General features: G+C 41.0%; 1 protein-coding gene across 1 annotated transcript in view; it reads left to right on the top strand.

Annotated features, from left to right (window-relative positions):
* Positions 1 to 24,508, top strand: part of ANTXRL (ANTXR like) — a 54,673-nt gene extending 30,165 nt beyond the window's left edge. The window contains exons 15-18 of the mRNA XM_027878127.1: positions 3,007 to 3,105; positions 4,218 to 4,385; positions 5,537 to 5,617; positions 21,505 to 24,508. Coding sequence (XP_027733928.1) covers positions 3,007 to 3,105; positions 4,218 to 4,385; positions 5,537 to 5,617; positions 21,505 to 21,735 — 579 coding nt within the window. The 3' untranslated portion in view covers positions 21,736 to 24,508. The remainder of the gene's footprint in view (positions 1 to 3,006; positions 3,106 to 4,217; positions 4,386 to 5,536; positions 5,618 to 21,504) is intronic.
* The last annotated feature ends 838 nt before the right edge of the window (positions 24,509 to 25,346 follow it).

The raw sequence follows: 25,346 nt of genomic DNA, 5'->3' as shown, positions 1-25,346 counted from the left end.
CTGCCTTCTGGCCTCTTTATATACAAACAGCAAGACTGCTTCCATCCAGAGAGAAAATAGTTGCATAACTTAGAAGTCCACAGACCAACAGTTCCTATGGTATTTTGTTCCTTCTGCTGTGCTTCAAACAGGTGTGTAAGCAAATCTTTGCTTTTCAGGCTGTGTTGACAGCTGTCCCTCCTCTAGTAAAGCTGACATTGTTCTCAGCAGGAGTTTAGCGCAGATTGGCAGTAAGGAACAGTCTGGCAGCTGGAAGAAAAGACAGCAAAGGCCACATTCTTGTGGCTTTGCTACAGGAGAGGGAGACAAAAGCCTGCCCTGGCTGTGGCTCTTCTGCAGGGTGACCTTTGGAAGGACATTTAGCCTTTCTCCATTTAGGTTGTGAGCTGTTTGAGACAGGGTTCTATTTAGCCCTTTTGGGGACAGTAACTCACTGACCCTGACCTCAGCTTAGTTTCACTATACTAATTTCATGAAAACAGAAGTAGTAAATAAAATTACTGCAGAGAAAACTTATACCTGCCTTTATTTCTTTCATAGGCATAGACAGTTAAATGATAGAAAAATACTTGCCCAACCCACAACAGAATCTTACAGTTTGCTGCTAACTTGCTGTAACTTGGCATGAATATGAGGAGGCAATGAAGCTGCTGTTTTGAAGTTGCTAGAGGCCACCATTACTGTGTACGTGATCCTGTTGCTTGTCCTGAGCGGCAGCACTGTAACAATTTAACTTCAGAATACACACAGAAATTCATGCTGTTTGTAGTGAGTAGTGTTATCACAAAGTGTGCAATTGCAGCCATGCTGTGTTTGAAGGCTGCAGAGAGCATTGCACCCCTGCAGCAGAGTTCCCAGATGCTTTGCAATAGTTCTCTTCATAAGAAATTTTAAATGCAAAAAAAGAGACTAAACTGATGTAAGCCTCCAGGAATAATGCAGAATACAGATGTTATCCATCTCTTTACTTGGCCTTGTCTTTATCCATTCTGGATTGCTGTTGCATTACACTTAGCACTAGCCTCTCTGGGTATGGTGACTTGTCCTTTAGCTGATGTATTTTGGTGTTGCTGCTCTTAAACTGAATATAGTTATGTAAAACTTGTTCTAAACCACAAGCATTAGATTTCCATGTGGTAGCTGTAAACGTCGCTTTGCTGTATGTTCAGTATAGGGGATATTTTGTATGAATCCTGTATAAGCTAGAAAAATAACAGCCATTAACTGTGTCTTGCTAGTGTCAGGCTTGCCAGCAGCAAGAGCTGTTACACGTGAACGCTTGAAATCTGTGTTATATCTAATGTAAGAGGCGGAGTATTTTATATAGTACTCAGGTTCACAAGGAAATAAAATATAAATGTGTTAAAAATGCTGATGTAGTTCACTGGGTACTGGTTTAGATGTGGCATGAAGTGGGATAAAAGTTGTGCATTTGTCAGACTCTTTAAAACAAACAAAATAAAACGACTAACTGAAATAGCAACAAAACCAAACACTAAACCACACAATACCTTTCTTGTATACTTATTTCCCTGGTTTAGCATAAAAACAAAACAACAATAATAAATAAATAAAAAACCAAAACCAAAACAAAACAGAGCAACAAAAACCCCAAACTCAAACTCCCCTTACTAGTTCATGGAAATGTCAACTCTAGCCTTGCCTGACCATACTAAAGAATTTGTTGGAGGAATTGACCCGATGAACTGTAACTGAGAGATCACATGTCACTGAATAACTGATGGAAATACCTTTCTCCAAGGCATAACCTAGGAGCTAAATACAAACAAATAAAAATTAAATCATATTTTTTAAAACTATTTTTGACTTTTGGGCTCTCAATTCCTGATACATTCCAATAGAAATACAAAAGGTAGTTTTGAGAAGCTGTCAGCTAGTAATGTGACAGTATTTTATGTCCATCTGCAGTATTTGGATTTCACTTGATTTTTTAATTTTTTTTTTTTTTTATTATTATTAAAAGCTAAGTCCAGGTAGTTTCTAGAAACATGCTTGTACTGATGGAAATTAGCAGAGAGTACTATGCATAGCCAGTCCAAGAGCAGCACACACATCTGTATGAGGTATAGTTATTTGTCTTTATTAGTGTGTGAGGAATGAAGATAGTATTGTAGGAGGCTTGTTGGGCCCTTTCCTCATTTGTGTGTGTACTTGGAGTGTCATAGTGTGACTTTCAGGTGCATTGAGTTAGTGTAATGATGGGGAGTCTGAGAAATCTATTCATATATCAGTGACGTCTATTGACTCAAGATGATAGAGCTGGCGATGTGTCCCCAGCGTTGTCGAACCAGAAACATCTGCCATTTTTTAGTTAAACAAGAACAAAAAAATGAACCTGAAGTAAATCCCTGATTCTGACTTGCATGTTCCTGAAAAATAACCAGCAGTGTTCTGGATCCAGTGTTCTGGATCTGAGCTCCGTGACAGTTTGGAGATGCTGCTGTCTGATTCCTGGTTTCAAACTGTACAGCTTGAGCCAGACTCCTTGAAGAATTGAGCAGTGTGGAGTTACTTGTTACAGTTGCCATGAGAAAAGGGTCTGATGCACATGTAGAAAACTCACAGTATTTTCCTCTGTTAGGTGACATTAATTTCTAAAAGTGCAATTAATAAATTATTTCTTTGGGCTAACTGCTGCATTTTCTGCATAGCATAGTGGCAATCCAGTATAGTGTAAGATTCATCTGCATTTTGCCATCCCTTACAAGTCAGTTGGGATTTCAGAGCTCAGTGCATATTTGACTAAATAAAAACTGCCTGGAGAGAGGAATAGACAATCTTCTTTGGCTTCTCTAGTTAAAATTGCAGCTGCAGAGATGAAAGACTTTTTTTTTTCTTTCTTTTTTTTTTTTTTTTTTGTCAAAAAATAAGCATAACACACAAAGCCAGATATCCAAGGATTGGACCATAGGATATTCAGCTGTTTTCCAAAGTTTATGCTGTTCATGTGAGAACAGCAGTAATATCTCATTGTCTTTCCCACAGGAATCAGATGATGAAGATGGATTGCCAAAGAAAAAGTGGCCAACCGTGGATGCATCTTATTATGGAGGTCGAGGTGTTGGTGGAATTAAGAGGATGGAGGTATTTGACTTATTCTTTAGTGTTGTAAAACCCATCACATTTAGTTAAAAATTGTACCAATATGTTTTTATGCAACTTTTTGGAAAGGTACCTTGATGGATGGGGGCTTGTATTTAATTAGGGCTTGTCCACCTGATTTGCACCTGCTGTCCAAGTAACAGACATCAAGCTGCTATCATTTGCATGGCTAATTAAATGAATCTAGCATTATGAGCCAGAGAAAATTTGCAGGGTAAGAAATGAGATAAACACCAAAAGAGGTTTTAATTTACCCAGTCAGACCCTTAGGTGCAGTTGTGTCCAGTTCTCTTGTCGCAAAGACTTCAGGCAGGGTTACACTGGTTTTAAATAGTTGAAGGTGCCATCGGTGCAAAGGCTGAAAGCAGGTTTTTTGGGGAATTTAAACCAGTGATTGTTATGGAGGGAGGTTGTTTTTTTCCAGTTAAGCATCAACTCCTAATACACAAAACCACATCTATGTTGAAATTGGCCAATTAATCAAATCCAATTCATGCACAAGTCAGTCTTGAAGTGTAAGTGAGGTGTCACTGTGAAAAAAATCTGCCTTGTGGTGTCCTATGGCATGTACATTCCAGGGAGTCAGTGGTTTGTCACTCACCTGTATCAGCTGAGGGCCTGAAGATGACTTGTAGTGATGTCACTTAAAGGGTAATCAGGAGTTGGAACAGGCTGTCCAGGGAAGAAGTAGAATCACCATCCCTGGAAGTGTTGGAAAGGTGTGTGGATGTGGCACTCGAGATATGGTTTAATGGCGTACGTGGTGCTGCTGGGTTAATGGTTGGACAGTTGGACTTAGTCATCTTAGAATTCCTTCCAACCTTAATGATTCTTACCTGCTCCAGATGCTGTGAATTCCCACACCACTTTAAATTATTGGAAGGTACAAAGGCTAGTTCAAGAAGTTTTTGAATGAAACTATTTTATTCTGTGAATTTCTGATTATGGTAGGAGTTCAATGCTTTCATAAATTTGACCTAATTTCTGGTGGTACTGGGATATCTGATGAGAAATCAGATTAATGTCGGTGGAAACCACTTACTAGCGGGGACTGCTGAAGTGTCTCTACTTACAGTGTGCTCTCCTGACTTCAGGTGCGATGGGGAGACAAGGGGTCAACAGAGGAAGGAGCAAAATTGGAGAAACCCAAAAACGCTATTATTAAGTTGCCAGAACAGGAGTATGAACCATGGGAACCCAAGCCAAAGAAGCCTCACGTGAGAAAACCACCTTCCCAGCGAAAATGGTACACTCCAATCAAGGTAGTGTGTCTGACCCTCATTTTTATCAGGTCTCTTATGTCATATATGATACTACATCCAACTTCCTTAGCTCAACCTTTCTTTCGGTAGAGCTGGGAAAGCCTATTTGGGAAAAGTAGCTGTTAATCCTCAACTTCGCTTGTTCTTGGAACATGCATCTCACCTGACAGTGTGTTGCCATAGTTTTTTTGAGGAAGAGTGAAAGGCATGAGCAGATATATTCCTTTCCTCAGCTCACACTGTCTTTCCAGGTACTTTGGCACAGTGTCAATTGTAACAGCGGATTACTCAACTCTTGCTGGAGGTCAAGATGCCATCTCAAGGCAGTCAAAAAGAGGATCAGATAAAGTGCACCATCCTTGCTTTGACTGCACTGTGGCTAAGGCCGTGGGTTGGAGTCCAGCTCTGTTTCCCTCTATTTCAACCACAAGACCAAGTGTTTGATTTTTGGGCAAGTCAGTCTCTCCACACTTTCATCCCCATTTTTCTCGTGTAATTGTAGTATCTGGTGTTTCAATGTCTTTTAATGTATGTATCCTCACACAACCCTTGAGGCAGGGAATAGCTGTTATCTCTGCTTACACAGAAGAAAACTGGAGGGCTGGCATGGCTGAGGGAGCAGCATACCATGCTCATCCCAGAAATCTGTGGCCATGTCCTAAACCAGTGCTCTGTGGGATGAGTTCCCCCTCCCCACCATAGCCGCTGATGAATTAAACAGTGCTTGAATTTATTGTCAGGAAAGTATCTGTGAATTTTAAAGCCTTGTGGCTGTTCTTCAGTGTTCCAGCTCTCTTCCGAAAGTTACAGTACTTTTTTTTTTGCCTTTCGTAACACCTGAAGTAACATTAACACCTTAATGTAACACCTGTCTGATTGTCTCTCCTAAGGGACTTGCTCACATTAAACTGCTGTCATCCTCAGTGAGTTTTGAGCAGACAGAATTTGGCCCACTGCAGATTGGGTATGTGTTACCCCAAAGAGGTCCTTCTGGTTGTCCAGATATAAGCAGTGTACAGAGGGCAAGGGCACAGGACCAGTGTGTGTGCAGGCAGTTTAATACAGGAAAGCTGTATTAACTCACTTGTAGTTTCATCTCATGCTATTTTCACTGATTTTCTCGTTCATATCTTGTTGGTTTTGTATTCCAGGGCAAACTTGATGCACTGTGGGCTTTGGTTCGACGGGGCTATGATCAAGTCTCTCTTATGAGACCACAGCCAGGGGATAAGGTAAAGTATCACAAACACACTGGCCTGTCACTCCTCTGTTAGCAGCATCAGCAATGCTGTTCCTTCCCAAACAGAATTTTTTTTTTTTTTTTTTTTTTTTTTTTTTTTTTTTTTTTTTTTTTTTTTTTTTTTTTTTTTTTTTTTTTTTTTTTTTTTTTTTTTTTTTTTTTTTTTTTTTTTTTTTTTTTTTTTTTTTGGTAAGCTTGTTTCTTTTCACATTACCCTAAAGCTAAAAGCAAAACACTTCTGACAAGAAACAGATATTTCAAAACAAGCTAAAATGTTTGCTGTGGCATCTTTTTGAAAGTATTGTCCCAAAAGGTCAACAGCAATTTCTCCACTGTGATAATTTGAGCAGACTGAGGAAGGAGCTGGCTGGTCACAACAGTGTATGAGAACTGTTTCAGTCGTACAAATTCTTTGCCTTTTTTTCTCCAGGACAAATATGTTGAAGTCAAAGGACATGTTCTTTGCTTGTGGGTTCTGCTTGTTTTAAATGTAATATGCAGTGGTTGTTCTACAACAGTAATTATGTTTTCTACTCAACTTCAAAAAATGTTTCTTGCTTTAATAATGGAGTTCAGTGATTATTGAGAGAAGTCATGAACTGTGCAGGTAATGAAAAAGCAAATAGGTTAATGGAGAGCAAAGTTACTGTTGAATTCCGTGCAGACACATTTCTCAATCATATCCTATATATAGGCAGAGAGTATCTCCTGCTTGATGAAGTCTGTTGGCCAAAAACAGGTCAGGAGTAGATTCCTCGTGGGAGGAAACAGGGAGTTTGTGCCTTTCAGAGCCACGAGGATGTCTGTGTACTGTCCCTGGTCACTGGCAGTAGCTTAGTTCAGAGCTCTCACAGTTTCCTCATGAGAGCCTGGCACCATTGTGGTTGCCTCTATTTTGTTATTCTGAGGGGGCAGCTCCCTAAAAATTGAGTGCTGTTGCACCTTCAGGTTTGGCTTTCTGTGAAGGTACTTTGAAACATGAGGACTAAGCAGAGATGGCAGCGTCTTTCTCTTCCCTGTGGCCAGAGTCCATACATTTCATCATCTCTGCTCTCAGGGGAGGGAGTTACAGAGTTATGGCAATAGGGGCCATAAAGTGCTTTTCTGGGGTAGGAGTGGTACAGAGGCCCTTATGCTGGGCCTGTTTGCCTGTGTGACTTTCACACCTAATAACAGATTTTAAAAGTTAATAACAAAATTTAAAACTAGCTCCCATTTGCATCATCTCGGGCAAACAATTTGCATGTTTCTGGGTTTTGGCAAAATCCTATTATGGCATTTGTCTAGTTACTAACCAAATATGCCACTTCAGTATTTAAGGTTTAATTTCTTGCATTTTTCTTTTGGCCTTTAAGGAAACTAATAGAACAAACCCAGCTTCTTATGCTACTGTGTAAAATGGTCTTAACTGTTTCACTAAGCTGCATTTTCAAGGCAGCTGTGTTTGAGACACCTTATTTACTTTTAAAGCACGATCTAGAGGTTCTGAATACGCTCTTTAGGTCCAGCTGTATTTTGATAGCTAACATTGTAGAATATGAATCTATCCTCTGCCTTTCACTCCCTTGACTGGGACATTTCTATCAGTGCAGAGCACAACGGAGCCTCTGTTAGCCTGCATGGTCAAGAAACACGCAGGGGGCTGACTCTGAACAGGGATCCTCAGTTCCTTGCCTTACAGCTCTGCTGTGAGGAGAGCAAGGGGCTGAAAAGAGGCAATGTAAAAGAGAGTGAGCTGAAGGATTATTGTAACAGGGAGAACATTAGAAAAATCAAATGTACATCTGGGAAATAGGGTGGAAAGAATCCTATTGAGCCAGATTCAGTGGAATCATAGAATCATCTCTGTTCCCTGGCCTGTGAAATTAACTAAGGCTGAAGAATATTGAAAGTGAAACAAGAAAATTATGAGATATCTTTCTGCTGTTTAAAAAAAAAAAAAATCACAGGCCTGTATTTCATGGAGAAAATTAGTGTAGAAAGGAGCGAGGCTATTATTTATTGTTTGGGTAACTCCTCTCAGTCTCTCAGTGGAGAATTGACTCCTTGTAAGTTAGGTTTTTGGTGAGGGGATGTGTATAAATATACCTGTGTGCACACATTAGGTGTCTGTGAGTATGCACACGTGTGCACACACTTTGTGGCTGAAGAATGGGAAGATCAGGCCAGTGCTGTAAGTCAGCAGCAGCACGGAGTCCTTGGAACTCTGGCTGTGCAGAGCTGGAGGAGCCTGGCAGCCCCAGGAACGAGCCTAGAGCTTTGCTTGACTCTAGACCCTAGAAGGAGACAAGGTCACTGCTGTACAACTGTGCTGACAGCAGTCAATGGATTTAGTTTAGTATTGGGCAGACATGAAAGTTCAGCCTAGCATGCCTTAGTGCATGGTGTTCTTCCAGAGTGGGATATCCAGTGGCTGTGTGGTAATCCTGGAGTGAGGGATTGCTTAGATTTGTGGGGTTTTGAGGGATTGGGGCAGGGGAAAGAGTTCTTTGTGTTTTAAGTGTGCCTTTTTTGTTTTATTCTAAGGTCATTTCATAGCTGTCTTGGTTGTTCAGTAAAACTTGAAAAGCAGAAGAAACAATTTAACTCTGTTTTGGAAGTGACATTGGATTCATAACTTGGAAAATTCCTATCTCTGAAGTTCCCAGAATTAGTCAGAGAATTACCTTTACATTTTTAGGGGTTACCAGAGATATAGATTGTTTCCCCCTGTAACAACATTTAATGAAGTTACATTTTCCATACTTGTTTCACGGTTTACCTCCTCTGAAAAAAAAAAAGTTTTGATTTTCCATTTTTGCTGCTTCAGTTGGGCATATGTTCCCTTCTTGCAGACATTGGATGAAATTATAGCAAACCACTTTTTTCTGCATAATAAAAATACTAATTATGGAGAAGAGAACATCCACAGTACAGGGAGAAAAGTATTTTTCATAAGGCTTCTGGGACATGGGGAAAATGACAATTTGTTTTTGGTTTTGACATTAAAAAAATCTTTAAAATATTTTGAAAAGTGGAATTTCTCTTCCTGTTTGAAAATGAACTGTGGTTCGGGAGCTGTTATTTCCCCAAAAAAATCTGAGAAATATTTGTAGAAAAACTTTCTGTAATAGTTTTATTGGGTTTTGTATATTTACCAATGTATCTGGCTTTGTCACAGAGAAGCAAAATTCTGCTACACTTTTTCACAGCTGTTCAGCATCTTCTCCTACAACACAAGCCTCTTTTCTTTGGATCTACAAACCACACAGCAAAGGCAGTATTGCTACCCCAGGTTTTTAAGTCATGACTTCTCCCCCACTCCCATAGGGAAGTAAAGTTAAAAATATCACTGTTTATATATATATATACACACACACACACATATATATATATGGTGAAACCCATTCCAGAGTGTATGTGAGAACCTTGCAGTGGAAATAGAAGCTGAAGCATGTGTATGAGTACAGGACTGACTGCTGCAAGGGATTTCTGTTGTCCTTTGCTCTGGGTGACCAGGTCTGCTGTCCATTCATCTGTGCTTCTTCTTCATCATGGTCCTCTTGCTATTCCCAAACCACCTGTTCTTTTCCTTACCTGTGCCTTACTTGGACTCCTGCCCTAGACATTCCCTTCCATTTCCTTCTGTGGTTTCTTCCTCTCCTTGTTTTCTCTCTGTTTTTGTTTCCGTGCCCCTCCCCTGGATTGAGACCAAGCAGTGCCATGCAGTCCTGCTTTCTGGGAGCAATGGGCTTGTCAGCAGCCTCCTTACCCCGTTCCTCTCATGATTCAGGAACTGAGCTGCTGGTAGCATCATGCTCTTAGTGCTTTGCTGCAGAGCTGGCTGAGGCTCCAAGAGCTTCCGTGCCTTGGCTTATGCCTTCCATAGGTTCAACAAGAAAAGGATCTCAAGATGGATGACTCATCAATATTAGGCAGGATGGTATTGATAGGACTGGCTGTGAAAGTCACAGGAGGTTTTTTTTTTTTTTATTTAAAGAAAACCAGCTAAGCACAAGCTCTGCCTCTTCTCCTGGGAGCTGTGCCCACAGTGTTTGGCTTGGCTCTATAGACACCTCCTCCTCTTGGTCCTCAGTCAAGATCATATCATGGCACCACCACTGAAATTTGTTACTAGTTTGGCAAGAATCTCAGTAAAGGGTCACAGAATCCTCCTCACTTGACTTCCTCAGGTCACCTCTAGCAGGAGTTCCTGTTGCATCAAGATGGGACAGCAGTGGATAAACATACTTAGCTCTACCCCATCATTAGCAGCTAGGCTGTTATTTGTGGGATGAATTTTTGCTGAGCTCTCAGACAGCATGAGCAGAGGAGTGAAGAGATGGAAAATGGCTAGTGGCTCTGTGGTGGATTGCTGGGCTTTCTGCCTTGAAGGAATATACAAAGGTGAAGCCTTCACAGGCATTTGTGCCACTGCTGCAGCAATGGGTCCCTTGGAGCTAGGCTGCTATTTGTCCCTTCCTCCCCCAGAAATCTAGGTTTTAGAGAATGAGCAGTCACTCTTTTGGCCCAAGGAAGCTCTGAAATGCAGACACTGCTCATCCATCAACAGGCAATGTGGCAGACTGGCCATATGGCCTGATGACCTGGGTGTTGCTCAAGATGCTCTGACTTCCTTGAGGACTTTCCCATCGTTGTGTTACTGTCCGTCTGAGCGTGCAGGGGGCTGCTATGAAGATTGGAGTTTGGGAAATACCAATGTCTGGTTATCTTGAAGTACTTCATAGAAATCATGGTAGCTGGTAGGGCAGGATGTCAGTAGTGTCTGCAAAGCCTAAGTTTCAGGCTCTTCCCCTTGGCCTCATGGATCAGAAGTGAGGTTGTTACCAATGCCAGCAAGTAAACATTGAACACCCCAGTATATGCAGAGAGGGAGGTGAGGTGCTTCTTTCAAATGGTCTGTCTAGTTGCTGCTTTCAGCAAGTCCATTCCATTTTGCCTCTCAACACATACTGACACAGGAAATTCTTAGAGGCTCGATTTACCAAAAACCTTGACTAAAACTCGACATTTTTCTCCTGACAGAATTCCTCTTTTACTTTAAAGACTTAGAAAGTGATCTTGTTATTGTCACTGCAAATTTTGTTACTCAAACAGAGAGTGAGAGTGTAGACTGGATTTTGCTGTCATCATCACCCTTGTATGCTGATGAGACTTCACTTAATGAAAAGCAACGCTTTAGCAGTACTATGCTGTGGTTTGGGGAAGGGGACTAGAACCAGGCTGATGTACAAAACTCTGAAAGCCTTTTTTCCTTTTTCAGTTTCATAAAACTGAAGATAAAAAGGCTGCTGTGCAGCCAAAAATGTCACAAATTAGGAGCTGCTGGTCATTTTAGAAACCAGGACTTCTGGCTCCTTTCAAGTTCTCACTATTAAGTTATTGTGTGACTTTGAGCAAGGCATAACATTTGGAATTTTAAACAGCTGCCTTTGAAAAGAGTATTTGGGTTCCTTATTCTGTGCATCCCTTTCAGAGTGATCACTCTTAATCTGATAGATTTGTTAAAGCCCAGAAGGTCTGATTACCCTCAAATTTTGAGAGATTCCTTGTAATGCTGACCATGACATCTGTGTGCTGTGGTTTTCCCAACAGCAAAATAATAATGGGAACACATGTATTTACTTTCCTTACAGCTGTGAGGTGTAGCGTTCTGCCAGGCACTTGGGACCCCCTGGATGAATGATGGGACACCAAGCTTATGGATTATTAATGACTAGTAATTACTTTCTAGCTGCTACCTACAGGTGGTCAGCAGTTTGAATGCGACCCACAGTGATGGCAGCAACTGCCTGTCACTCCACGGTAGCTGCCCACGTACCAGTGCTATGTGGAGCTCATTCTAATTACTTCTCTTCAAGACCGAGTAATGGCTTTTAATAGGCTTCCCTGCCTCTTGCTTGGAGATGTGTTGTAATTGCCCAAGTAATAATTGGCAGAGCTACACAGGGTGCTGGAAAAGTAACACACAGCTCCTTCAGACTGTCACTGGGGTTCTTTTCCCTTTGCTTAACCTTTCTGGAGCCAATTATCTTCATAAGCTGCTGAAAAATTAAAGAGACGGGGACATCGCCTGCTGCAGTAAGGTGATCTCACTTTGTCACTTTCCATGAAAATGTAGCTCCCATTATACTACTATCTTTTTTCTTTTTGGAAAGGATGCCAGTATCTGTAAGGTTCATTTCTGCTGTAGCAGAGATGGCATGGGGAATAAAAAGCTCTTGCTCTCTGGTGTAGGACCAATGTCCTAGTGCACAGTTCCCAGGATGTGCTGAGCGCTGCAGCTGGAAACATGTAATCAGTGACTAATGAATTTCCTGTCCTGCAAGAAGCCCACATACTGCATTACCTCTCACTTGTGCCAGGATCATGTTATTTCTGTTGGGGAAGAGGAATTTACAAATAGGTTTTGGAGGTAGGTGCTGCCTGCCTGCTGACAGGTTAAACTAGTAGTCTGTCCATGTCTTTGGGAAGCAGAGGCATGTTCAGTAACATCCTTCTTGTGAAGGATGGGTGCAAGTCCCAGGGCTGGTGTTATTTAGCACACAGCAGGATGAAGAAGGATTGGCCTTGTGGTTAAGACACTGGCTGTAGCTTACATAAGCTACTTTGCTTCGGTTCTACTGTAGTTCCCTGGCGATAAGTGAGATGAAGAGTAAATCCTAGGAGGGCGAGACCATGTTCCTTACAGCCCTTTAAGCACTTCATGAGCTCTAGAAATAAAAAATACTGTGTAAGATGATGTATTCATACTATTATTCATACTAAAGTTATTGTTCAGAGTGATAACTAAAAATCAAAAGGCTTTATTACTTCCTACAGAGGAGCTGTAGTTTCAGATGTCTCTGTTCTTAGGTATAAACAGCTGTGATTCATGTTGTGGTACAAAAAAAAAAACTCTCAAATCATGGTCTGTCACTGTACAAGTAACACAAAGATACTAGACAACCTGAAGAGCTTAGATCTATGTATGTTAGGTCTTAAGATTAATTTAGTCTTGCTTTGAATGTTCCAGTTTTATATGCTAGTTTTAGTCTTGGATAGGAACTGTTCCTGGAACAACAGGACTGCAAACACTTTAAGCTTTTTTCAGCAACACTAGAGGTTTTTGCAGCAGAGTAAGGTAGTTGTGTCCAAAGGTAATCTGCCATTCATCTTAATGTAGGAGCTTTTTGGGGGAGGAGAGGTTTTCTTTGCTTTATCAATATGCCAGCATTGATAATGAACTGTGTGAGTCGCATCCCAGGAGAAGAAAATCTTTGTGAGATAAGCACAGAGGAAACTGTGAACTGTGGGTTTACTATCCATGTGTTTTGGGTAGCAGCAGAGCCATTTAAGGGCCAGTTACCCAGAGAAGGGTCGGGAATACTCATATCTGTTTCCAGACTGTAAACAAAGAGGCAGCCTGTGTGGTGGGCCGGGACCTTATATTTTTGTCTGAGACAAGGAAAAATAATAACCATTTTCACCAGAAATCTCTGGGTCTCTATCATTATCCTGTACCCTAGGCAGGTAAAGAGCATTGTGCTTTCCCCTGTGCACACTGTAACCGCAGCTTGCTCCTGAGAGACAGTCAAATAATTCACCCTGGAAAGCATGATGACACTTAATTACAGTTTGAGCAAGACCAGTTACAGTCCTTTGTGGCCTAATTTGCTGCTGCCAGCAAGCCACCAATACCTCAAGGCTGAGCCTGTTGCACCCAGCAAATGTTTGTTGCTTTTGTTGCTATGCTCCAAAGCCCTCCCCATTCTAGGAGATGGACAAATGCAATGTCCTTTTCCCTGAAAACGCCAAAGGAAGGAGGAAAATCTTTTGCAAACCAACCATGGCTGTTTTTTTCTTGAACCACATTCTAGTCTGGTCAGCATTCAAGTGTAGAAATATGTGGTGCTGTGGTTAAAACAAGGGATGTGAGTCACGAGTCTTGAACTTGTAAATACCATTTTTTCCCCCTGTATAACCTTGAGTAAATGACATGACCTGACAGTAGCTCTCCTCACTTCCTCCACTCTGGGATCCTCCTCCATAAAAGCTGTCAGAAAAGAGGAAGGCAGTAAGTCGCATGCGAGTGCACATTTAAGTTGAGATATTTCTCTGAGGTTTGGGTAGGATTTGGTCTGGTGTGACTGAACTTTGAGATTGGTACTGAATATAAAGTGTTCCTGATAGACCTTAACTTTGATTATGCCCCATGGTTTTCTTTTCTGTTCCCTTTGTCACTTAAGCTTTTTTAAGGCTCAGAATCAACAGGCTTTGTTATGGGTCTGCACTGTGCATTACTTCAGCCACAGCCTCAGCAAGGTCCAAGACATGTGATGTTTTGTGCATTCCTGCAAGTTATCTTGTGACTCTGGCCATTCTTTCAGGAGGTGTTTGTAGCCCATTGCTGCATTTCCTCGCTGAGGCAAGGCTCAAAACAGTATGCAGTTCCCTACTGAATGGAGTGTGATGCATTTTATTGGAATAGCTCTGTCTTCAGGACTGGAATGGGTTCTCCATGTCGCTTTCCTGATGTGCCTAAGCTGGAAAAGTGGAATCAGGCATGTGAGAGCTGGATGGTAGGGATGTGTTCAGCACAAAGTTTATTTTGCTGAAGGGTCCTGGTCCTAGCTTAGAAGGCCAATTTCCCTGGCTGAGTTATTCCTCCCTCAGATGCCTCCTTATTGGCTGGTTTCTCCAGTGGTAAATTGGCAGTAGCGCCCTTCTCTTCAGTTTTATTTCTGCACTGGTGTTAAATCTAACTGAATAGACTGCTCCCAGAAGACCCCATCCTTTCAAGCAGTGCTGTGCACAGTTGGGACTGGGAACTGGGGAATAGTGTCTGCAGATGCGTGTGTCTTGGGAAACTATCAGTACTTGATTGTATTCAACTCTGGTATTCTGATTAAAGAAGCTACAGTAGCCTGGGATACTGCAGCTATTAATCTTACTGCAAAACAGTTCCTATTTTAATTCCCTAGTAGATTTGAACACTGCTTTCCATAAGACTGTCTTTGTTTTGACTAAAAGCTGTAAATGTTTTTTCATGTTAGTAGAATTAGCTGAAGTGGAAAAAATACCCATTGAGTAAGTTTCAGTATTTTCAATTTCTGTTTTGAAACACCTTTTCTGTCCAAAACTCCAAACAGTTATTTTGAAAGGAACGTGTTTCAATCCTGAATTAAACTTATTTTGACTTACTTGTTTTACATGAAAAATGAAGACTTTTGGTTGTTGTTGACTTTTCCATTGACCAGCAAGTGAACCGAAAGATGACTTTTATTGCTGCTGTTATGTGCAGTGCATGCCATGGATCTGTTTGTGAGTTTGCCCTGGCAACATACCTCCCATGGTCCCTAGGGGATTCCCTAGATGGGATTATCACACATTTTGTGTCAAAAGAAGAGCTCCTGTGCTCCCTCCTCCCTTCCTCACCCCATAAATCCTATTTTCTCAGCTATTGGGCTCCCACAGCCAGAGTGTCTAAGGGCATACTGCGCTTCTGAAGGATTTCTTCTCCCAGCCCCTTTTCAAATCAAGGCTGGTGCCCCTTTGCCTCTATGAGAGGGGCTCAGGCATCTTCCCTGGCCTTTCTGGGTAGCAATGCTGGCCATGCTCTGGCTAAGACAGCAGTTTTTTTCTGAGTGTGTCAGTAGCCAAAGGCAGTGCTTAGCTGTGTCTCACTGTCACAGTGGGATCAGTTCCTGGTCCATGTGCAGCTCTCTTATTGTTTGGGACTTGGGAGTCAGAGTTTCTGAAGCAGGGATTAACTTTCTATGCCGTGTCTCCATAGTGCTGCACCACTGAGTCAGGATTTGTGGGTGGTTTAGTTTGGTAGCTGAAAAGTAAGAGAAAAAGCATAGATTTGCTTATAAGAGGGTTTTTGTAGACTCTGTGAAGGATACACATGTGCCTCATCTGCTTTTAAACATCACTGCCCCTTCCAGCATCAGAACATGTGTCCTGTTTAAAGTTGTGTTACCTCCTACATCTTAAAGCTCAGTCTAATTCATTTTGCGGTGTGAAGCATGTTCAGTGAGCCCAGGAGGTTACACCTCTTAGTAGCCCTACCTCACTCATATTGTGCTGTAAATGGTTTTCTGCTAATGCTTGGATCATCCTTGTTCATTTGCGTTCATCATTTTGTAATTTTTGATTTGAATTAATCTGATGTGCCCAAGGCCATTATAGGGTCCTCACTTTATAGTACGAGTGATTCACAATCCAAAGTGCAGTAATTTCCTTCCCCTCCAATAACTCAGTCATGGAAGGAGGGAGCAGAAGGTATATGAGTTTACTTATAAAAAGACCAGATAATAACTGGCTCAAGAATGGGCTGAACTGATTTTCCTTTTTAAAAGCAGCATGAAAGGAAATAATTAATAATTACATTTTTATTGTTGGACACTGCCACTTTACTGGCCCTTACTTTACTCCTCTCTTCAGTCAACCCCATTTTCTCTTATCTTTTCATAGTTTTGGATTATCATAATTATAGGCATCACTGTGGAACTACCAAATGGATTCCAAGAAAATTGTTATTTGCAAGACAAGACTTACTAAACTGGAAGATATGTAAAGAGTCAGGTTTCATGCAAACAGATATTTTAACTTGATGATATTTAATATTTTGATTTGAGGCCTAATAACTTAAAATGACTACCTATAAAAATTAATTATAATTTAATAAATTAATTTTTAATTATTAATACAATAACCACAGTATAATTGATGTTTATAATTAGAACTTAATCATTAAGTAATATAATTAGAAAATAATCATAAATTACATATTTATTGGCCTGGAACCATGGTCAGTCACCAAATTGGTGATATGGGAATCTCTGACACTTCTAGTACTTTATTTTTCAGTATAAAAACCATGTCTGAGGAGTCCCAAATGTAAAAGTAGGAGTTAGTAAAAGTTACTTGTGTATGCCTGAAAACCAGGCAGCCTTAGGTTTTACGTGACAAACTGTTTCAGCAGCTCACTAATTTCTAGCCTGTATGCTTCAGGGTAATCAGTGCAATTCCCAGGAAACCCATGAAGGTTTTAATGAGCCGTGACATGTTGAGCGCACAGTCAGCGTGAAGCAGTGCTGTGTGAGGAAGCTTTTGGCAAAGGCTGATGCACATAGATCCTGGCTCCTGAGAAGCCAGCTGCTAATCCTGACACTTGCCCAGGGAACTCAGATAGTGAAAGCTCTGTACCACCTCAGTTCTGCTCTCTATGTGTACAATAATTGTATCCATAATCTACCTCTATAAATAAATTCGCTAAATGAGTTTCCCATTCTGGCTTGTTTAGGATATTCTTGTAGGTGTTTCTGGTAGAACACATCTGTTCTTGATTAGAGGACAGGGTAATCCCTAATTTTTCCAAGATCCAATTTTTGCATTATCACTGATCTTAAAGGTGTATATACCATGGTTTTCTAGGTGTGTGGATCAAAATCTACACTTAGCTGATGCTTCACTTGTAGATGCTCACTCTTGTGATTTTGTAGGTAGCATAAAAGCCTGAATCTATTATTTTGAGTTTTAGAGCTACATTTTTACACTGGATATCTACGTGCTGACAAACCACGTCCACAGCAAGCTGGCAGAGTCATCCCAGTGACATCCATAAACAAAACTGGGGAGAGAGAGGTGATTATTCATTTGAGCCTAAGGAAATTATGTTCACTTTATATTTCAGCATCCTAAATAATACCTTTATTAAAATATAATAAAAATTTAGTACTCTCTTACTGGGAGCTACTTTGTTTATCTTTTAATTTGGTGGTCTAGTGTATTGGATGGCTATGCTCAAATTTTAAAGGAATTACTTTATTTTAATTCATTCTGAAATGTAAAGGCAAGTATGATATTCTTACAAGGTAAAAGACCAAGAAAATTCAGTAAACTAAGTGAAGCCACCTCTTTTTCAGTCACCTCTGCAGTTCAGAATTGCAGCACTGAGATTCCATAAGCAAAATCAAGAGGGAATGGAAACTCAAGCAAGATTTGTAACAGGAAGAATATCTTTTATTAAGTCAACTGATGTAGCTAAAAATAAGAAACAAGCATACTTTCGTGTACACAAACACTCTGGTATGCACAGAGATTAAACTGGATTTGATTTTTGTTAAAAACCAACACACATATTAAAATGAAGAGAGAAAAGGGACAGACACTGGTAGATGGTCTGGATTTTTTAAATTCTTTTTGCTGAAATTCTCTTAGTATCATGGGTGAAGAGACTTCCCCATGGCACTCTTTAAATTGCCTGGATCCTTTCCACTTAAAACTTGCTGAGTAGTAACTAAAGATTTTTGAGAAATGAGTGCTGGGGAATGATGTACTGAGCACTGTGATGAAAGTAGCCCAGCAACATGATGCAGTGGCTTTCAAGAGGTTCCTCCCTTCCTTCCCCCCCCCCTCCTTAAACCACACACAAAAACACATCCTAGGTGGTCGAGGAGACATTGCCTAGAAGTACAAAGTGCCTGAATTGCACATGTGATTGTTACACTGGGATGAAAGCTGAAGTTGGGACAAGGGCAGATCCTGCTGCTTCAGTATTTGTACTTTTTGAAAAGCCAATTTGGCAAGCAGCATAACAAGAGCCTAACAAGTGGATGGACATATGGGGAGGCAAAATAATTGTGCATTAGGAAGATGTGCAGATGTGAGCTGAAGTAAGGGCGTAACTCCATATGGCACATTGCTGACCTTCAGTTGGTGCTTGAATGACAGTACGCGGTGTGGGTCGCACCATCTGAGGGATGCTGCATTGGGAGCGGGGCCAAAACCAGACAGAACTGGATTTACGCAGATCATCTGCCTCCCAGAAAACAATAAAGCAGCTACCGACAGCTGTTGTGCCTGAGATCATCCTGGTATTACTGCACCTTGCAACTCTGACACCTTCCCTGAAACACTTAGTGTATACCATGCTTCTGGAAGAAATATACTATTTCCACTACTAAACTGGGATGGCTCTTAATGCCTGTTAATACTCTGTGCAGGAAGAGCAGAGATGAGTGTGCAGGATACTTAATTTCTGTCCTTGTTCTCCAGGATTTAAAAGCCTTTACATGTCTTCGGAGAGGAAATGACTTAATTCTTTCAAACAGAAAATATTAAAAATCCTGCGGTTAGCATGTTTATTTGAGAAACATCATGAATCTTTTTATAAACTAACCACAGGGGGATGCACATTAGGTAGAATAGCAGTGGCCCTCCATTATTAGGAAACTGTGATGTGTGGAGGGCTTCTTCAACCTAGAAATCCTTTGATGAAATACACTTGATAAGTCCAAACTATGACTTTTGATTTAATATCATTTGTTCTTTCCCTTTCAGCTGTTAATCCTAACACTGACTAAGAGTTCGGCCTCATTTTATCAATGGCTGCTTGAAGTGCTCAAGGATTTGCTCCAGTATTCACCAGAAGTCTTTGATATATGAGATTGTAGGCTAACACCGATAATCTTTTGTGAGGAAGTGTCACAATACATACATCGATCATCCAAGCCTCTATCTGTCAGACTCCCCCAACCCAACCGTATTTTTCATGACACAATGCAGCGCATGGCCTTTAAATTACCCATCTGTCTGACAAATCAGTGAGTGTGGCAGAAACTGGCAGCAGTTTGACGTCGCCTATCACTTTAACTGAAGTGAAAGTAATGCAAACAGATTTATGGGATCCCCTTTGATTATAGACTATGAATATATTTGGAATTGATGTTTGGGAGAGAGACACAACAGAGAAGCAGGAAAGGCTTGTGAGCAAAAGCGCTAGTGTTGGCTTTGCAGCTTTGCAGTTACTGTGAGGGAGATTGTTCTGTCCTAAATTTTTTCCTTCCCCATATGGCGCATCTCATCTGAGTACCTCTGACCTTTTTTATTTTTTTTTTTTTTTACTTTTATCCTGATTCATTAGCTGTTCTAAATTCATAACTTTATAAATAACAAGGTTGAGTTTTCTTAAATGAATCTGATGTACAACTGTTAAATATATCCATAACATTCTTTGCATGTCAGTAAACAGTTCTGAATTTCCAAGTGTGCTCTGAATAGAGTGGAGCACAGCAAAAGACAAATAGCTAACAAGGATGGCTGCTCACTGCAATGCTGGTGAGGACTTCAGTTCTGTGATGGAGTAGAGCAAAGCACTGACTTGGATTTTTTTGATCCAATGGTTTATCTTTGTTGCAGAACTAACCAGGACCTTGGCTTTTGCCATTTGCCTCCATGAAAAGACTCTGGCTCCAGTAGAATATTGCCTAGTTCATGACCAAAGTCTGCTGTAACAAGCCTAGATTTTTAGAAAGGCAGTTTTATCCCACTCATGATGCTGTTGTTTAATTGTAGTGGTGAATTGTGGTGCTGAAAGCTGGGACAGAGAACTACTGAGTATGTCTCATGTTCAGGCAACAACATGCCCATTCAAACAACTCTTGTCTGCAGCTGAGCTCTTGAATCCCTGAGCCATCCAGTCCAGCTGAGTGGTAGGGTGGTACCCTTTGGGTGTTAGTACATTTGTTGAGTCATTTTCTGAGCTCTCTGGAGCTTACACAAGCTTCTTTTGAAATGCTGCTGCCTTCCTTCAGAGAAGCCATAGACTTAAATGATTCCCTTCTTTTTAAAGAAATAGTTTTCATGAATAAAGGTGCAGGCATTGGAAGTCACTTAACAAATAGTTGTGCTGCTGCTGTGATGGTTTGTGCCTGATTTCCTGAGGAAACTGTGATTTTTGGGTTTGCCACAGAAACTCAGCCCATTCCTTAAACACCTTCAGAGTTTTCTCTTGCCAGACAGCACTGAGCCAAGAGCAGTCTGTCACTGGTGTGGGTTCTTGTATTCCTGTTATCACAGCCACTGGTAGCTGGGGGGAATCATGATCTACAGCTGCTTAGCTTTGCGATAAGTTTTCTATATTTGGAGTCACTCTCCTGAATCTGCTTGAGGGATGTTGGCATAACCTTGAGCTCAATTTAGTTTGTGGATTGTAGTGTGCAACCTACCTGAGGTGTCTGATTGAGGTTACCATGTAGGTTTTGAATTACACAGGAGCCTCTGGCTGCTCTCCACAGGAAAGGCTAGGTGGTCTTTGGGGTCTGTCTGTCTCTCTTTCTGTCTGGGACTTGGTTAGTGGGAACCTATGCAAAGTTTTATTTTGGCTAAAGGAAACCCTGAAATATTTGCATTTAGCCTGTAGTTGACATCCTCAGTGGTTGCATTTTTTTCAAACCCAAGCTACTCCTGTTTGAAAATCTCAATCCGCAGGTCCTGCATCCCACATCCATTCTGAAAACACATTCATTAGAGAGCCCTCTGTGCAAGTCCCACAACTCGTTGGTGTTTCTGAGGGAAGCCACATCTACATCGGGGCACAAAAGACAGATGTACTATCCCGTTGTAATGTTCAAAGCATGGATACTGACCAGGATAGGATCACTGTGAAAATGAAAGCTACAGATGTTGTCTTTGCTAATGTTTTTCCTCTGGTATAATCCTGTATGAGGTTTTTTCCAAGCACAGCTTTGTCAGTCAGGGATCCCACCAAGGCAAGCATGGCTTTGGTGAAGCTGTCACTTTAGGCACGTTCTACATAGCTCTAGTGGCAGAGCAGAGAGCACATGTGAGCAAAGTCACATTGTAGTCCCTTTTGGTTTAAACCAATCCTGAGCTATTCACTGTAGGCAGGAGGAGCTCTGAAATTCAAGGAAAGCATTGGTTTCTAGTGTTGAGCTTCAGTACAGCATGGTTTGAATGTCATGTCTAGGGCCCAGTGAATAATACTGGATGAAGTGCAGCCTGGCCCCTCTGATTATAGTCCCTTTGATTATCTGCTGATGAGTCAAAATATCTTCTTCTTACAAATAATGAACTTTTCTTTACCTCTAGGGGAGATGCATAAACTTCACTCGGGTGAAATCGGATGGAACCTCTGCCCCTTACAGCCCACCACCGAAGCTGCCACGACGTGACAATGTTCCCCTCAACAACGCTCCAAGGAATCCTTCTTCTCCTGTGTCTCTGCAACCCCCTTCCAGGCAGCCGCCTCCTGGACCACCCCCATCCCGAGCCCCTCCCGGACCTCCTCCTTCGCGCCCACCCCCGCAGCCTATGGCTTAGAGTGCAGCAAAACCCTGACCGACTAAACATGTCTCTTTGCTGAACACAGCATATTTATTGAGTATCAGTTTACAGTTAAAGATATCAGAATTTGTTGCTGGTCAGCAAAAAAAGAAGAAAGAAAAAAAAAAAGAAAAATAGCTAAGTGTCAATTTTAGTGTATGAATATATTTATACCACACGTGCTGAGTAAACATTCAGATTCAGATAGATTCAGAGCTATGGGGTATAGAAACAAATCAAAACAATCATCTAGATACAGTAGCAGCTTTTGTATGTATACATTTGAAAATCTATTTAGATATGACATTTGTCTGACTTGGTATGTCAGATCATTCATTAATAACTTTAGCCAGTATACGTGCATCAGTGGTTTTGATAGCTGCCACCTGCAGGTTGGTTAAACATAGCTCATTGAGGTATTTGCTTTCTTTTCCCTAACAGTACTGCATCCAGATGTTAATATGGATCAATAATTGCAAAGATAACTTTCTGCCTCTGGTTCTGCAGGTGGAATTTCTATGAAAGTTACAAGAAACCTATATAAATAATGAGGTAAGATGAGACTATGTGCCAATAATCTAGCTCAGTAATATAGCATATAAGAGAGGTATATTTTTTTCACCTGGAAAAATCAGTTTTGAGCCTGCCGTCTCTGCATATGTTAAGACTTGGTTGCATGGGATAACCACTGAAGGCCAGATACAGTATCTAAAAATCCAAACGTTGGGCAAGACTTAAGTTCATATTTGTCCAAAGTTCAGAGGAATTTTGAGAAAAGCATTTTGGCTGGGTGTTTAGTTTTCATTTACAGAAAATATAGTCCAAAATGGAGCAAACATACATTCAATTTGAGTGCAGATGCTGTAATATGCAAACAGTTTGTGTTATTTATATCAGTAGCACTGAGGGACTGATTCTATTGTTATTTAATTAGATTGTTATTTAATTAGATAAACTACTGCCAAGCAGAACTAGATCCTTTCATGATTCAAACATAAATTCCTCTGTAAACAGCTCTTTTTTTAGACAGCCCAGATCCCAATAATATGTAACCTTGCAGTCTACCTGTGGTTGAGAGGCATGATGTCAAGTGTGAGTTGTTCTTTTATGCTTCTTTTATATGTTTGGCTAGAGGATTTCCCAAACATTGTGCTGTTCACCCATGACCTCAATTCTGGGTGTCATCAGAAAGCGATGTGAGCACCCACACAGAGGTGGGAATTTATGACGCGGGACTGGTGGGTCAGCCCATGATTAGTGTTCTCTAAGCGATACCTGAGTGGGTTGTGCCCAGAGCATTCCCTAGTGAATTAAAAATAACACCTGAGCTTGCTTTTTCTCCACTACTACTTATCATATTGGAGAGGGTAACTGCAAATCCCTGTGCTGGTTTGCTTTGGTATTGGCTGCGTTATTAGGATAGTTGTAGAATTAATGATATGTTGCATTATGACACAGCATATACCTATTTCTCCATCTGTGTGTGGGTGTGTAGCACATCACAGTAGTTATTGGCACATAAGTCCAAGATAAAACACTAAATGTATCATGCAATTGGTCCAGATTTATGACCTTTTCATGCAGGTGCTATAGGCATATAAAGTTGTACTGGTACAAACAGAAATCAGGCTTACTCTTTCCAGTGGAAGTCCCACTTGCAGAACATCACACCAAGCTCTTATCAGTCTATGCTGATCACTGTGACATGCCGTGTGTATGCAGCTGAGGCTGTCAGATGTAAACTCAGAAGAACCACAGAGCCTCTTTCTCCTCTTGCACTGCTCTGCTCTCTTGAGTTACGCTCTTACCTCATGTATATTGGTGCAGGTAGTGGAATCACAGTCGTGGGTGCGAGCTGCCCCTGGAGCTGTTCCTAATTTAGGCCTGAGCCAGCAAAGCACTTCTGCATGTTTTAAAATGTCCTGCAGGTCAAGAGAAACTTCCTTATGCTCAAGTGCTTTGCTGACCTGTGACTTCATTGTGATCAGAAGGGAGAATTGGGATGCACTCAACCCTATCCTCATTCTTTTTAGACACTTGAATAGGTTTGCATAATTTGGTTCATAAGAATGGATTTCTGTTTGTAAGAGAAAAAAGAGTGTGTGTATGTGTGTGTGTGTGTCTGTGTTTGTGTGTGGGAACTGTGTAGGTTTTTGTTGGGTTTCTCTTCCTTCACAAAAAATTGCTCAAGAGTGGCACTGCTATGAATATAAAGGCCTTTTGCAGCCAGTGTGATACAAAGTCATCACTTATCTCTGTTTCTTTCAGTTGAAAGGTGAAACTAAAACAAGTCCAATTTTCCACTGCAGTTCTGGTGAAGCTCTGCTTTTGACACCAGTGAAAGGAACTGGATGACTGCAGGGAGAGGGTAGGAACCTGGATGTGGGGGAAGGTGCTTTACAAGCAGACATCACTGACTGGCATTATGTTGGTTATATGGAAGCCTGTGTGAAATAACCTTGCTGAGTCTAAGACTATTTGTAATAACGTGTATGTACAGTTGAACCTAGCAGCTTCTCATAGTGGTTGTGTAAGAAAAATTGCCCAACGAATTTAATCAGGAATTGAAATAGCAGAGGACAATAAAACTGATTCCTGTGCCAGGACAAAACATGGCTTTAGAGCTCTAGCTGCTTGTGGGATGGGGGAAAACCACTGTTCTGTAGACACCAAGTTTCTTTATCAGCAGGCAGCCATGAGATTGAATCAGTGAACTGATGGGTCAATAGTTTAGCTAATGAAAAAGCCTGTGAGCTGGACTTTGCATTGCTGTGCATTGTAGAGTTGTTGCAGAGTTGCATTGGTGTTAATGTTGGTAGAATTTAACTCACTACCAGTGACAGTGGAGGTGTTGGCTAAGGGAGGGTTTCTCCCTCCCAGTCACACATCCAACATGCCTGTTGTTTGCAGTTGACAGGAATATTCTTCTTTGTTTTGCTGGGATCACAGTCTTGCAGAGATAACAGATACTAACAATTTTTGCATAACTTGCAAGTGCAGCAAGAATAGGAACAGCTTGGGCTTCTAGGTGATCAGATATGCTAAAGCAGGAAGCACTATGGATTTGAAAATTAGATTCACATAAATGGAGTTCCCTGCATGAATATGTAGAAAATTAAGCATTTGGTGTGTAACTCAAGATTTGGCTGCAGCTTCTGTGACCAGAGCCCTGCAGGTTTAGTTTGCTGATAAAGCAGGAAGAAGAGAAAGTGAACACAAACTGAATTGCCTTTGTAAAGGTGGGGGCAATGAATGTGCTGCACTGGCTAAAGAAAAGCCTTTTGGTTGTGTAGAAATGTAGCTGTTTGCAGTGATCTCGGGCACTGTAACGATGAAGTAGGAGAAACTGGTTGCTATTTTACTGTCTGTTGAACTTTACCTGGTATAAATCAAAATAGGCCAACTGAAATCAAGGCAGGAATTCTGCTGAGAATACTGAATATCAGCTGAGAACTGCCTGAAAATAAATTAAGGGACAAAATCCCTCTAACTGGCTTGATGTTTCAATGTTTGTATCAGTATTATTGTATGTCAGTTGTGATAACAGTAGTTACATTGCTAAGAAATGTCCTCATGGTGGATGATACCCCTGTATTTTCCAGTAGTTT

The sequence above is a fragment of the Empidonax traillii genome, unplaced genomic scaffold, assembly GCF_003031625.1.
Source record: "Empidonax traillii isolate 1590-97213 ecotype Southwest subspecies unplaced genomic scaffold, ASM303162v1 scaffold38:size1800464, whole genome shotgun sequence".
Taxonomy (NCBI): Eukaryota; Metazoa; Chordata; class Aves; order Passeriformes; family Tyrannidae; genus Empidonax; species Empidonax traillii.
Note: the sequence above shows the minus strand (reverse complement) of the source record. Positions and strands in the feature narration are given on the sequence as shown.